This window comes from Pongo pygmaeus, chromosome 8 (genome assembly GCF_028885625.2).
Source record: "Pongo pygmaeus isolate AG05252 chromosome 8, NHGRI_mPonPyg2-v2.0_pri, whole genome shotgun sequence".
NCBI lineage: Eukaryota > Metazoa > Chordata > Mammalia > Primates > Hominidae > Pongo > Pongo pygmaeus.
In genome coordinates, this window is record NC_072381.2 from 70,106,322 (window position 1) to 70,121,449 (window position 15,128).

General features: G+C 44.0%; 1 protein-coding gene across 4 annotated transcripts in view; it reads left to right on the forward strand.

Annotated features, from left to right (window-relative positions):
• ASCC1 (activating signal cointegrator 1 complex subunit 1) overlaps nt 1–15,128 on the forward strand; it is a 130,720-nt gene that overhangs the window by 691 nt on the left and 114,901 nt on the right. For all 4 annotated transcript variants that reach the window (XM_054503425.2, XM_063670506.1, XM_063670505.1 and 1 more), the window contains exons 2-4: nt 2,354–2,498; nt 4,747–4,846; nt 12,022–12,119. In XM_054503425.2, coding sequence (XP_054359400.1) covers nt 2,387–2,498; nt 4,747–4,846; nt 12,022–12,119 — 310 coding nt within the window. In that variant the 5' untranslated portion in view covers nt 2,354–2,386. The remainder of the gene's footprint in view (nt 1–2,353; nt 2,499–4,746; nt 4,847–12,021; nt 12,120–15,128) is intronic.

The window sequence follows — 15,128 nt, forward strand, 5'->3', positions numbered from 1 at the left end:
TTCTTCCGGAGCTCGTGGTCTGAGGGCCCGACTTTCATCTTAGTCTGTTTTTGTGGGGAACTTTTTTTGTTTTTTTAAAGCTTTTCCCTTGAAAGTCTTTTTTCGTTGAGAACTTTAGAGGCTTTGGGGAATAGGCCACTGGGTTGTGATGTCATCGACTATTGCTAATGATGTGCCCTTTTCCTCCATCCATGTTGGTTTACCTTCTATGTTGTTATTTCTCACGAAGCCTCTTCTTGGTTCTGTAAGCACACAACTCATCAATTATTATTTTATTTATTTTTTTGAGACGAAGTCTCGCTCTGTCGCCCAGGCTGGAGTGCAGTGGCGCGATCTCAGCTCACTGCAACCTCCGCCTCTCAGGCTTGGGCGATTCTCGTGCCTCAGCTTTCCGAGCAGTTGGGATTACAGGCGCCCGCCACCACACCTGGCTACTTTTTGTATTTTCAGTAGAGACGGGGTTTCATCATGTTGGCCTGGCTGGTCTCGAACTCCTGGCCTCAGATGATCCGCCTCGGCTTCCTAAAGTGCCGGGATTACAAACGTGAGCCACCGCGCCCACGTTGGCTTGAACATTAGTGTATTTAGTAAGGATCAACTTGTTTTCTTTGGAACTCTTAAGTATTTTGGGCTTCAAGACTATCTAAGTTGTACGTGGTAGGAATATTGGTTGAATTTAACCTCAGCTAGCCTATAAGGAACCTTTGTTTCCTAAATTATTGATTCGTTAAGTGATGTGACCAGAAGCTTGGCTTCTCAGTGAGTAATGTGCATTTTGTTGGGGCAGCGGCCTATAGAAATTGGATTCCCCCCCTCAGCAGTATGTTGGTCTGAGAACCATATTGGTTAAGTTGTTATTTTAACTGTGCTTTGACAGACAACTGGAACTGATTGTTTGGTATGAATTTCTAGCACCTCTAAAAGTACTTAGGGGCTTTTTTTTTTTCTGGATGGTTAAATGTATTAAATATCCCTCATTGTCTTAATTATCTTGCTAGATAGAGTTTGCTGGGCGCAGTGGCTCACGCCTGTAATCTCAGCATTTTGGGAGACTGAGGCAGGTTGATCACCTGAGGCCAGGAGTTCCAGACCAGCCTGGCCAACATAACGAAACCCCATCTCTACTAAAAATACAAAAAATTAGCCGGGGGTGGTGGCGGGGGACTGTAATTCCAGCAACTCGGAAGGCTGAGGCAGGAGAATCGCTTAAACCCGGGAGGCAGAGGTTGCAGTGAGCAGAGATTGTGTCATTGCACTCCAGTCTGGGCAACAAGAGCAAGACACTGTCTCAAAAAAAAAAAAAAGAGATATTGTGCAAATGGTTAGATAACCACTGAAGTTTGCATTTTACTCATTAGGTTAAAGTAATAAAGAGACCTTTATTCTCTCTTTCAAAGCCAGGGACAGGATGTGTTTATATATGGGCATTTATAATGCCTTTTATTTTTAATCTCTCTTTTTTTGTTTTTTTGTTTTTTTGTTTTCTGAGAGACAGGGTTTCGCCATGTTGCCCAGGCTGGTTTCAAACTCTTGGGCTCAGGCAGTCCTCCTTCCTCAGCCTCCCAAAGTGCTGGGAGTACAGGTGTAAGCCACCATGCCTGGCCCTTTTCTCTTTCTCTTTTTCTTTTTCTTTTCTTTTTTTTTTTTTTAAGACGGAGTTGCGCTCTGTTGCCTAGGCTGGAGTGCAGTGGTGCGATCTTAGCTCACTGCAACCTCTGCCTCCGGGGTTCAAGAGAGTCTCCTGCCTCAGCCTCCTGAGTAGCTGGGATTACAGGCACGTGCCACCGTGCCCAGCTAATTTTTTATATTTTTAGTAGAGACGGGGTTTCACCGTGTTAGCCATGATGGTCTCGATCTCCTGACCTTGTGATCCACCTACCTAGGCCTCCCAAAGTGCTGGGATTACAGGTGTGAGCCACCACACCTGGCCCTCTTTTTCTTTTTTTAGAGACAAGGTCTCACTATGTTCATAAGGCTGATCTTGAACTCCATCCTCAACCAATCCTCCCACCTTGGCCTCCCAAAGTGCTGGGATTACAGGTGTGAACCAGTGCTCCACTCCCTCACTTCCTTCTTTTTTTTTTTAAAGAGTGTATGCCTTTTAATCATTTTTTTAGGGGGGGGTGATAAATAGTTTACAAATTACTTTGCTGTCTAGAGTGAGCCATTGTGGTAGAAAATGCAGCAATTAACCTAAACTGGTTTACAGATGGGAAATCCAGTGGGAAATGGTGCTACTTTTGTGTGGGAGATACTGTGAACTGATGCCCAATTCAGCCCTACATAATGGTTCAGACACTAGAGATAGGAGTTTTAATTCTAAGAAAGGTAAGATGGTAATTATATTTTTCAGGACGTAATTGGAATATCATTTGGAGAAAGTGTCATGGAAGTTCTGCGTCCACAGCTTATAAGAATTGATGGCCGGAATTACAGGAAGAATCCAGTCCAAGAACAGACTTATCAACATGAAGAAGATGAAGAGGACTTTTATCAAGGTAATTCTAGTTGCTCTTTGGTCACATAAGAAGTAAAATGTCCTGTGTATTGTAGGATCAATTTTTTGTTTGTTTTAATATGTTTCTGTGTCAGCACTGAAATTTGAGATGTTTGGCCTCATATAGCTCCATTTATGTTCATGTCTAAGGGTACTGATGAGTTTGAGTTTAGCTGAAGTGTTTTTGGTTGCAATTTATAACTTATGTTTCTTCTTTGTACAGAGGTTTAAATATCATAAAGAGAAATTTTAGTTATTAACATTAACCATTAATATTCTATGACAAAATTAAGTTCCTTTGTAGAGTTGTAATAATTATTATTAATAATATTATTATTATTTGAGTTGGAGTCTCGCTCTGTCACCTAGGCTGGAATGCAGTAATGTGATCTCCACTCACTGCAACCTCCGCCTCCCAGGTTCAAGTGATTCTGGTGCCTCAGCCTCCCGAGTAGCTAGGATTACAGGCATGTGCCAGGATGCCCAGCTAATTTTTGTATTTTTATTAGAGACAGGGTTTCACCATGTTGGCCAGGCTGGTCTCAAACTCCTGACCTCAAGTGATCCACCTGCCTTGGCCTCTCAAAAGTGCTGGGATTACAGGCATGAGCTACTGCACTTGGCCCTAAAGCAATTATGTATAAATTTTTGAAATAAATGAACGTATATATTTAGTCTATTGCCCAATAATGTTACCAAAATCCTCGGATGCTCATGTCCCTTTTGTAGAACATCGTGGTATTTGCATGTAATCTACACATATCCTACTTTAAACCCTGTCTTATAATACATATAATACCTAATACAATGCAAATGCTCTGTAAATAGTTGTGGTACTGTATTGTTTTTTATTTTTTATTTTATTTATTATTTTTTATTATTATTTTTTGAGACAGAGTTTTGCTCTTGTCACCCAGGCTGGAGTGCAGTGGCGTGATCTGGGCTCTCTGCAACATCTACCTCCTGGGTTCAAGCAATTCTCCTGTCTCAGCTTCCCCAGTAGCTGGGACTACAAGTGCCTGCCACCACACCTGGCTAATTTTTGTATTTTTAGTTGAGATAGTGTTTCACCATGTTGGCCAGCGTGGCCTCAAACTCCTGACTTCGGGTGATCTGCTTGCCTTAGCCTCCCAAAGTGCTGGGATTACAGGCATGAGCCACCATGCCCGGCCTATATTGTTTTTTAATTTATATTATTTTTATTGCTGTATTGTTATTTTACTGATTTTTTTCCAAGTAATTTTTTTTTTTTTTTTTTGAGACGGAGTCTCGCTTTGTCACCCAGGCTGGAGTGCAGTGGCGCGATCTTGGCTCACTGCAAGCTCCGCCTTCCGGATTCACGCCATTCTCCAGCCTCAGCCTCCTGAGTAGCTGGGACTACAGGCGCACGCCACCCTGCCCGGCTAATTTTTTGTATTTTTAGTAGAGACGGGGTTTCACCATGATAGCCAGGATGCTGGGATTACAGGCATGAGCCACCGTGCCCGGCCGTAATTTTTTTTTTAAGAGACAAGCGCATTCTGGAGTGCAGTGTCACGAACTTGGTTCACTGCAGCCTCACCTCCCGGGCTCACATGATTCTCCCACATCATCTTCCTGAGTAGTGGGGACTTACAGGCATGTGCCATCATGCCCAGCTAATCTTTGTAGAGATGAGGGGTTTTACTTTGTTGCCCAGGCTGGATTTTTTTTTCAAATATTTTCAATCTGCGGTTGGTTGAATCCACAGATGGCAAATCCCTGGATATGGAGGGCCAACTGTATATAGAAACCTTTGATAAAGTTTAGTTTAATAGTCAGGCACAGTAAGAGATTAATAACAATAACTGACAAAATAGAACAGTTATAACAACACATTGTAATAAAAGTGATGTGACTGTGGTCTCTCTGTCTCATACCCAGTATCTTATTGTAGTAATAGTTTCGGACAGCAGTTAACTGCAGATAACTGAAACCTTGGAAATCGAAACCACAGATGAGGGGGAACTACCGTATGCATATGCTACCTTCCCAGGGTTCCAAGACTGAAAGATTTAAAATAGTCATTATGTGTTTTTTTATGGTTTATTTCTTATAAGATCAGGTCAGAAGGAGTATCAGAGCAGTGTCATGGAAAGTACAGTGTCCGGCTGTTCTTTATGGCTGTGTATTGCTTTTTTTAAACCCGAACAGCGGTTGACAGCTGAGGCGAAAGCTGTTGTCCACAGAGCAACATTGTTTCTGAGTGAGATGTCATGGTTTCTGTGCAGGCTCCATGGAGTGTGCTGATGAGCCCTGTGATGCCTATGAGGTGGAGCAGACCCCACAAGGATTCCGGTCTACTGTGAAGGCCCCCAGCTTGCTCTATAAGTGAGTCATGTCCCCAACAGCTTCATGGGGAGACACTTCCAGGAAACTCAGCGGGAAGTGGACTCTTTGGTCTTCATACTTATTGCAGTGCTTGATTACTAATGATAAAATAGTGTAGTGTTATGTCCTAAAATGTTAAAGGACTGATTACAGATTAATTTCATTGTTCCACATGTATCACTAAGCTGATTTTGCCTCTTGTGTTAGGCCATTCTTGTGTTGCTATAAAGAAATACCTGAGGCTGGGTAATTTATAAAGAAAAGAGGTTTCGGCCAGGTGCAGTGGCTCACGCTTGTAATCCCAGCACTTTGGGAGGCCGAGGCGGGTGGATCACCTGAAGTTAGAAGTTCAAGACCAGCCTGGTCAACATGGTGAAACCCCGTCTCTACTAAATATACAAAAATTAGCCGGGTGTGGTGGCAGGCATCTGTAATCCCAGCTACTTGGGAGGTTGAGGCAGGAGAATCACTTGAACCCGGGAGGCAGAGGTTGCAGTGAGCTGAGATTGTGCCATTACACTCCAGCGTGGGCAACAAGAGTGAAACTTAGTCTTAAAAAAAAAAAAAAAAGAAAAGAGGTTTCATTGGCTCATGACTCTACAGACAGTACAAGCATGGCACCAGCATCTGGGGAGGCCTCAGGGACCTTTTACTCTTGGCAGAAGCTGAAGTGGGAGCAGGCATGTCACATGGTGAAAGCAGGAGCAAAAACAATGGGAGGTGAGATGCCACACACTTTTAAACAACCAGATCTTGTGTGAGCTCACTCATTGCCAAGGAGATGGTGCTAAGCCATCATGAGGGATCCACCCCCGTGATCCAAACACCTGCCACCAGGCCCCACTTCCAACACTGAGGGTTACATTTCAACATGAGATTTGGCAGGGACACAGATCCAAACCACATAACCTTTTATTTATTTTATTTTATTTATTCATTTATTTTGAGACGGAGTTTCGCTCTTTCGCCTAGGCAGGAGTGCAGTGGGATGATCTTGGCTCACTGCAACCTCTGCCCTCAGGGTTCAAGCCATCCTCCTGCCTCAGCCTCCTGAGTAGCTGGGATAATAGGTGCCCACCACCATGCCTGGCTAATTTTTGTATTTTTAGTAGAGATGGGGTTTCACCATGTTGGCTAGGCTGGTCTCGAGCTCCTGACCTCAGGTGATCCACCTGCCTCAGCTTCCCAAAGTGCCGGGATTATAGGTGTGAGCCACCGCACCCAGCCTATTTTTATTATTATATTTTTGAGACAGGGTATCTCACTGTTGCCAGGCTAGAGTGCAGTGGCACAATCTTGGCTCACTGCAGCCTTGACTGCCCAGGGTAAAGTGATCCTCTCACCTCAGCCTCCCAAGTAGCTGGAACCGGCACACACCACCTGGCTGATTTTTTGAATTACTTGTAGAGATGGGGTTTTACTATGTTTCCCAGGCTGATCTTGAACTCCTGAACTCAAGTGATCCTCCCACCTTGGTCTCCCAAAGTGTTGGGATGAGCCACTGTGCCCAACCACCATATCCCATATTACCTTTTTTAAATATCTTTTTTTTTGTTTGTTTGTTTTTTAAAAGATAGGGCTTTGCTTTGTTACCCAGGCTGCAGTGCAGTTGTGCGATCTCGGCTCACTGTAGCCTTGACTTCCTGGGCTCAAGTGATCCACTTCAACCCCCCAAATAGCTGGGACTAGAGGTGTGTGCCACCACGCCTGGCTAATTTTTTGTATTTTTGGTAGAGACAGGGTTTCTCCATATGCCTAGGCTGGTCCTGAACTCTGGAACTCAAGCAGTCCGCCTGCCTTGGCCTCCCAGTGGGCTGGTATGACAAGTGTGTTAAATATCTTTTGGATCTACCAGCTATCCGTATCTTCACTGCTACCTCTCTGCCTTTTCTATGGATTACTTAAGATAGCCTGCTTATTGGTCTACACACACACACACACACACACACACACACACACACTTTTCGAGATGAAGTCTACACACACACACACACACACACACACACACACACACTTTTTGAGATGGAGTCTCACTCTGTCACCCAGGCTGGTGTACAGTGGCATGATCTTGGCTCACTGCAACCTCCTCCTCTTTGGTTCAAACGATTTTCTTGCATCAGCTTCCTGAGTAGCTGGAACTACAGGCCTGCACTGCTATACCTGGCTAATTTTTGTATTTTTAGTAGAGGTGGGGTTTTACCATGTTGGCCAGGCTGGTCTTGAACTCCTGACCTCAGGTGATCCACCCGCCTCAGCCTCCCAAAGTGTTTGGATTACAGGCGTGAGCCACCGCAGCCAGCTGCAAATGTTTTCATTTCATCAACCTTGATAGCATTCTGAAACACCTATTAAAGATAAAATTCTCCTGGGATATGACCAAATCAGGCTCTAGTGACATTTTTTCCTAAGAAACATGATTTTAGAAAGTTGTGGCTCAGTTTCCTGAAAAAAAAAAAAAAAAAAAATCAGTGTAACAGGTCTTGGTGTGAATCTGCTATTGCTAAGGTGTGTTAACAGTTCCTTGCATGATTCTAACTTGATAATCTTTTGATTTCTCTATATTCTAAGCACTCATTATGTGTCAGGTGACTTGCATGTTAAATTAGGTATTGGGTCTGATAGATCCTAATTAATAGATAATATTTACTCGGAAGGCTGGGTGTGGTGGCTCATACCTGTAAACCCAGCACTTTGGGAGGCCAAGACGGGAGGATTGCTTGAGCCTATGAGTTGGAGACCACCCAGCTTGGGCAACATGGTGAGACCCTGTTTCTACAAAAAAAAAAAAAATAAATAAATAAATAAATTAGCCAGGCGTGGTAACGAGTGCTTGTAGTCTCAGCTACTTGGGAGGCTGAGGCAGGAGTATTGCTTGAGCCCAGAAGTTCAAGGTTACAGCGAGCTATGATTGTGCCAATGTAATTCCATCTGGGCGACAGAGCAATATCCTGTGTCAAAAAAAAAAAATACTAAGATTTCTTTCTTGGGAATAATTTCTGTAGGCTTATTTGGATCAAGAAAGAAATTACCTGGCCAAACTAATTTATAATCGGAGCCTAATATTGTCAACACCTGTCCATAGGTTATGTCTCATGCTGTGGTTCTTAGCCTCAGGTGCACAGGAGAATCATCTGGGGAGCTTCTAAAAATCCCAGTGCTTGGGTGCACCCCAGAGCAATTAAATCAGAGTCTGTGGGAGCAGGACCCAGGTATCACTATTTGAAGCCCCCAGGTGATTCCAGTGTATAGCCAAGACTGAGAACCACTTGACCTGGTAGGAATTTCCTCTTATGTATTCAACCAAGGAGTCACCTTGTCACTGCTTATTTGTATTATTGTAGCGAATATTTTATTTATTTTATTTTATTATTTTGAGACGGAGTCTCACTCTGTTACTCAGGCTGGAGTGCAGTGGCGTGATCTGGGCTCACTGCAACCTTTGCCTCCCTGGTTCAAGTGATTCTCCTGCTTCAGCCTCCCGAGTAGCTGGGACTACAGGCATGCGCCACCACGCCTGGCTAATTTTTTTGTGTTTTTGTTAGAGACGGGGTTTTGCCATGTTGGTCAGGCTGGTCTTGAACTCCTGACCTCAGGTGATCTGCCTCCTCGCCTCGCAAAGTGCTGGGATTACAGACATGAACCACTGTGTCTGGCCTATAGTGAATATTTTAGATTTTCCATGTAAACCTCTTTTCCGTCCAGCTATACTTTTAACTGAAAAGGTGCCAGTATAGGTTTAATGAGGATAGCATATGTCATGCCGCACACCTGTTGACTTCGACGGGGATGGCACCATGTTAGAGAGGCTGGGGAAGAGACCCAGAGCCAGCAAATGAGACACAGGATTTATTGAGGGGACTTGCATAAAGGGTGGTGCTGTGGTGGTGGGCTGGACAGAACTTCAACTGCTTGGAAAAAGCATACAGTTTATATAACATTTCCACTTAGCACCCTGCCCCTAGCAGCCATCACCTGGCAACCTTTATTTAATCCAAAACAAAGGGCCTCAATCCTCTGTATGGCCTGGGTTCCATAAATGGGTCAGGGATTCAGATGTTCCTCATAGATAAAGGAATGAATCTCTGGGTTGGAATGAATCCAAGCCAGATTCCATAGCTTGCAACTCTGAACACATAATTCTTTTTTAGATCATAGGGTGATTCTCAGGTAGGCTTAAGTTATTACTGTCAGGGTCCTTCTCCCGGTATGCTTAATCTACTAATGTTAGGGGCATCTGCCCTACAGCATGGACTGTATGGAGCTCTGTGCCACTTATTGGGAAGCTTTTTCATATATGATCACATTTAATCCTTACAACAACCTTATGACAAATAGGTATTATTCATTCCATTTTAATTTAATTTAATTTTAATTTTTTTTTTGAGACAGGAGTTTCGCTCTTGTTGCCCAGGCTGGAGTGCAATGGCACGATCTCGGCTCATCACAACCTCCGCCTCCCAGGTTCAAGCGATTATCCTGCCTCAGCCTCCTGAGTAGCTGGGATTACAGGCATGCGCCACCATGCCCGGCTAATTTTGTATTTTTAGTAGAGGTGGGGTTTCTCCATATTGGTTAGGCTGGTTTCGAACTCCTGACCTCAGGTGATCCGCCCCCCTCGACCTCCCAAAGCACTGGGATTACAGGCGTGAGCCACCATGCCTGGCCTCTTTTTTTTTTTTTTTTTTGAGACGGAGTCTCTGTCACCCAGGCTGGAGTGGAATGGCACAATCTTGGCTCACTGCAACCTCTGCCTCCTGGATCCAAGTGATTCTCCTGCCTCAGCCTCCCGAGTAACTGGGATTACAGGCATCTGCCACCACACCTGGGTAATTTTTGTATTTTTAGTAGAGACGGTGTTTCACCACGTTGGCCAGGCTAGTCTTGAACTCCTGACCGCAGGTGATCCACCCACCTTGACCTCCCTGGGATTACAGGCATGAGACACCACCCCCAGCCAAATTTAATTTAATTTTATTTAGTTATTTTTTTGAGATGGAGTCTCCCTCTGTCGCCCAGGCTGGAATGCAGTGGTGCGATCTCTGCTCACTGCAACCCCTGTCTCCCAGGTTCAAGCAGTTCTCCTGTTCAGCCTCCCAAGTAGCTGGGATTATAGGCGCCCACCACCACACCCTGCTAATTTTTTTTTTTTGAGATGGAGTTTCACTCTTGTCACCCAGGCTGGAGTGCAGTGGTGTGATCTTGGCTCACTGCAACCTCTGCCTCCCGAGTTCAAGCAATCTCCTGCCTCAGCCTTCTGAGTAGTTGGGATTACAGGTACCTGTCACCACGCCTGGCTAATTTTTGTATTTTTAATGGAGATGGGGTTTTACCATGTTGGCCAGGCTGGCCTCGATCTCCTGACCTCAGGTGATCCACCCCACCTCGGCCTCACAAAGTGCTGGGATTACAGGTGTGAGCCACCGTGCCTGGCCTTGAGCCACCTTGCCTGGCTTTGCAAATTTTTGTATTTTTAGTAGAGACAGGGTTTCGCCATGTTGGCCAGGCTGGTCTTGAACTCCTGACCTCAAGTGATTTGCCCGCCTCTGCCTCCCAAATTATGGGATTACAGGCATGAGCCACTGCACCTGGCCATAGCCTTGAACTCCTGGGCTCAAGGGATCCTTCTGTGTCAGCCTCTCACTTCATTTTGATAAGTGAAGAAGTAGGCTTACAGTGGTTATATGAATTCCAAGGTTTATTTGATTCTAAAGCCTTTTAAACCTCAGCCACTTTGCTTTCTAAGGTGCCGAAGCCTAGATTATTAATAGCACTTTGAACTACTTCTTTTTGTGATAGGCTTGTTCACTAGCCACATAGTAACAAACTGGAGCCTGACAGAAAGCACTCCTAATTGGTAAGGTGGGAAAACAAAGGCCTCACAGAGTTTGCTGCCCTGCAATCTCTATCCCAACACACAGGAAAACCACTTGGAAATTACAGACTTCCAATCTTCCTCTAAACATCTTATTTTTAAAAACTGGCTTACTATAATAGATCTTAAGGGAAGTAACTGGGCTTTGTTATCCCATGCAAAAACAAATGAATAGTTTTAGACATAGTCATCCGTAGTATTGGGTACTGTAATTGAAGTCATAGAGGTTAAAATAACGTTAATGACAAGGAGTTCTTAACTTGATAGCCCTGTGATGGCCTCTTAGTGCTTTGTAGACTCTGAAACTTCTCTCTTGGGATTCGGTAGTCTCATTCACTTGAACACATCAAATGACTGTGGGTTCCAGAAGATAACTTTGGATTGTCAGAATATTTATACTTGGAAGTCCAGGCAAGTAGTGTAAATGAGTCAATAAGTGATTGAAGTGGGAGTGATGGGGATTGTGAGCTCATGTCCCATCTTCATGGGGTAGTCGAGAGTTGGCTGTAGCTCACTGTTGCCATGGGTCCTCAGATATTCTAATTTTTCTATTGAAAAAAATTGAAAAAAAATTTATTTTTTGAGACAGAGTGTCGTTCTTGTCGCCCAGACTGGGGTATAGTGGTGCGATCTCAGCTTACTGCAACCTCCACCTCCTGGGTTCAAGTGATTCTCCTGCCTTAGCCTCCCAAGTAGCTGGGATTACAGGCACCCTGCTGTCACACTCAGTTAATTTTTGTATATTTGTAGAGATGGGGTTTTGCCATGTTGACCAGGCTGGTCTCGAACTCTTGACCTCAGGCAGTCTGCCCACCTTAGCCTCTCGGAGTGCTGGAATTACAGGCGTGAGCCACTGCCGCCAGCCTAAAATATTTTTTTAGAGATAGGGTCTTACTCTGTTGCCCAGGCTGGTCTCAAACTCCTGGTCTCAAGCAGTTCTCCCACCTCAGTCTTTTGAGTAGCAGGGATTACAGGTGTGAGCCACTGCACCTGCTGGCCAGCTTTTCTTTCACTGAATTGCAGACCCAGATTTTAAATCTAATTTTGAGAAGCAAACGGGTGTTGGGCATGGTTTTTCTATCTCTGCATTGAATTGGCTATAGGGCCAAAAACTCATCTTTGCCAATGACTTTACTGCAGCATGTTCTAAAGCTAGATGACTTGTAATTTCTTCCACAAATATTGGGCTTTTACTGGACTACTTTTCTGTAAGGGAGTATCTCTTGTCACAAAGGATTTAAACATAATGAGGTTCTTTATTTTGGTACATTTTGACAAACCTTTTAATTACTTTATGTTACAGGCATATAGTTGGAAAGAGAGGGGACACTAGGAAGAAAATAGAAATGGAGACCAAAACTTCTATTAGCATTCCTAAACCTGGACAAGACGGGGAGATTGGTGAGACTCAGTAGATATAAGTTACATTTGAAGTCACTTTTGCATGTTTATGGAATAATGTAACCAACTGCAGTGTTTAGTAACTGTGTTTTCTGTGGGGTTCTAGCTATGGGCTTTTTCTTTTTCTTTTTTTTTTTTTTTGAGACAGAGTTTCGCCCTTGTTACCCAGGCTAGGGTGCAGTGATGTGATCTCGGCTCACTGCAACCTCCGCCTCCCGGAATCAAGTGATTCTCTTGCCTCAGCCTCCCTAGTAGCTGGGATTACAGGCATGTGCCACCACGCCCGGCTAATTTTGTATTTTTAGTGGAGGCGGGGTTTCTCTATGTTGGTCAGGCTGGTCTCGAATTCCTGACCTCAGGTGATCCTCCCCTCTCAGCCTCCCAAAGTGTTGGGATTATAGGCATGAGCCACCATGCCCAGCCAGCTATGGACCTTTTTATGGTTTATCAGTACCAGTTTCCCAAATGAGGGAAGATGGAATTATATAACCTTATCTTGATTGAGTACCTGGGCCTTAATTTTATACTTTACCATACATTGATGGAATAAAGCTTCCAGATTTCACTGTGTATTAGGAGATTTCTTTTCATGCTTTGGTACCTTGAAATGGATTTGTGAATTGTTTCCAATTAGAATTAGAGAAAATCAATGAGATCAGTGAATTTGAAATAAAGTTCAGCCTTTTCCATTGTGCTCTCAATTTTTTACCCTTGATTTTGTAGACCAGGAAGGAAATTATAAGAGTAATGATTAAAATAATATAACTTGACTCAAATAACTGTTCTGATAAGGAAAAATAGTTTAGCAGTATAAATCAAGTTAGAAAGTGTCTGTACCAAGCCTCGGTGTAAACCAAGGGCATAGGCTTTTGTTGTATGTACAATGGCTTTGAGTGAAGGGCATTGTTAGGACAAAACTGTAAACTCATTCTGGAAGGATGGAATTTTTTTTTTTTTTGAGACAGTCTCGCTGTGTTACCCAGGCTGGAGTGCTGAGGTGCAATCTCAGCTCATTGCAATCTCCGCTCCCCAGGTTCAAGCGATTCTCCTGCCTCAGCCTCCCGAGTAGCTGGGACTACAGGTGTGTGCCACCAAAGCCAGCTAATTTTTGTATTTTTTGGTAGAGACAGGGTTTCCCTATGTTGGCCAGGCTGGTCTCAAACTCCTGGCCTCAAGTGATCCACCCACCTTGGCCTTCTAAAGTGCTGGGATTACAGGCGTAAGCACCGTGTCCGGCCGATGGAACTTTTTTAAAGTCAAAGACTGCAGCAACCTCCAATAATTCATTAACCCATTTTCTTTTTCTTTTTTCATTAAAAAATTTTTATTTATTTTTTTATCCAGACAGGATTTCACTATGTTGCCCAGGCTGATCTTGAACTTTTGGTCTCAAGTGATCTGCCTGCCTCAGCCTCCCAAGGTGCTGGAATTACAGGCATGAGACACCATGCCCTGCCTTTTGGTCCTTTATTTTATTTTATTTTATTTTTGGAGACAGAGTCTCTGTTGCCCAGGCTGGAGTATAGTGGCATGATCACAGCTCAGTGCAGACTCTACCTCCTGGACTCAATCAATCCTCCCATCTCAGCCTCGCATAGCTGGGTCTACAGGCACACGCCACCACACCTGGCTAATTTATTTGTATTTTTTGTAGAGACAAGGTTTTGCCACATTGCTCAGGCTGGTCTCGAACTCCTGAGCTCAAGAGATCTGCCTGCCTTGGCCTCCCAAAGTGTTGGGGTTACAGGCATGAGCATGTCGCCCAGGCTAGAGTTGATTGGCTCCATCATAGCTCACTGTAGCCTTGAACTCCTGGGCTCAAGCAATCCTTTTCCCTCAGCCTTCCAAGTAGCTGGGACTACAGGCACTTAGCACCATGCCCAGCTAACTTTTAATACTTTTTCTAGAGATGGGGGTCTTGCTATGTTGCCGAGGCTGGCCTTGAACTCCTGGGCTTGAGCGATCCTCCTTGGCCTCCCAAAGTGCTGGGATTGTAGACATGAGTCACTGCGCCTAGCCCCATTTTCCATAAATGTTGATAGATTGTATTGTTTTTGCACAAAAAATTATAAGTACTCTTTTTCATTTTATGTTATGTGAGAATAATCACCTTGACTGGGGACAGTGGCATATACCTGTACTTCCAGCACTGTGGGAGATTGAGGCGGGAGGATCACTTGAGCCCAGGAGGTGGAGGCTGCAGTGAGCTGTGTTCATGCCACCACACTCCAGCCTGGGTGACAGAGCGAGACCCTGTCATACACACACACACAAAAGAATAATCACCTTGACAGCAGATAAGTAGCAATTGACTTTTTGGACAACAGTGCTGTCCAAAAGAACTTTCTGTGATGGTGAGAATGTTCTATATCTGTGCTGTCTAGCACAGGAGCCGCACGTGTCGGGTACTGGTCATACGTATGACTTTGAGTACTTGAAATATTGCTGGTATGAAAGGAACTGAATTTTTTTTTTCTGAATTTTTACTTTTACTGAATTCTGATTAATTTAACTAGCTGCATGTGGGCTCCCATGTTGGCCAGTGCAGTGACACAGTTTTCTCTAGGTAATGTCAACAAACTCTAGCATTAGAACTTTTAACAGCATTTGGAAGGACTTTTATTAAAGTAAATATTCAGTTTATTAGAATTATAAGTGAAAAATTTTATTTTCCTTAAGTTTTAACATTCAAGTTACAAATACCAAAGTCATTTTATAATTGCATTAAAACTTACTTCATCTTTTTTTTTTTTTTTTTTTTTTGAGATGGAGTTTTGCTCTTGTTGCCCAGGCTGGAGTGCATTGGCGTGATCTCGGCTCAGTGCAATCTTGGCTCACTGCAGCCTCCACCTCCTGGGTTCAAGTGATTCTCCTGCCTCAGCCTACCAAGTAGTTGGGATTACGGACATGCGCCATCATGCCTGGCTACTTTTGTACTTTTAGTAGAGATGGGGTTTCTCCGTGTTGGTCAGGCCGGTCTCGAATTCCCGACCTCAGGTGATCAGCCAG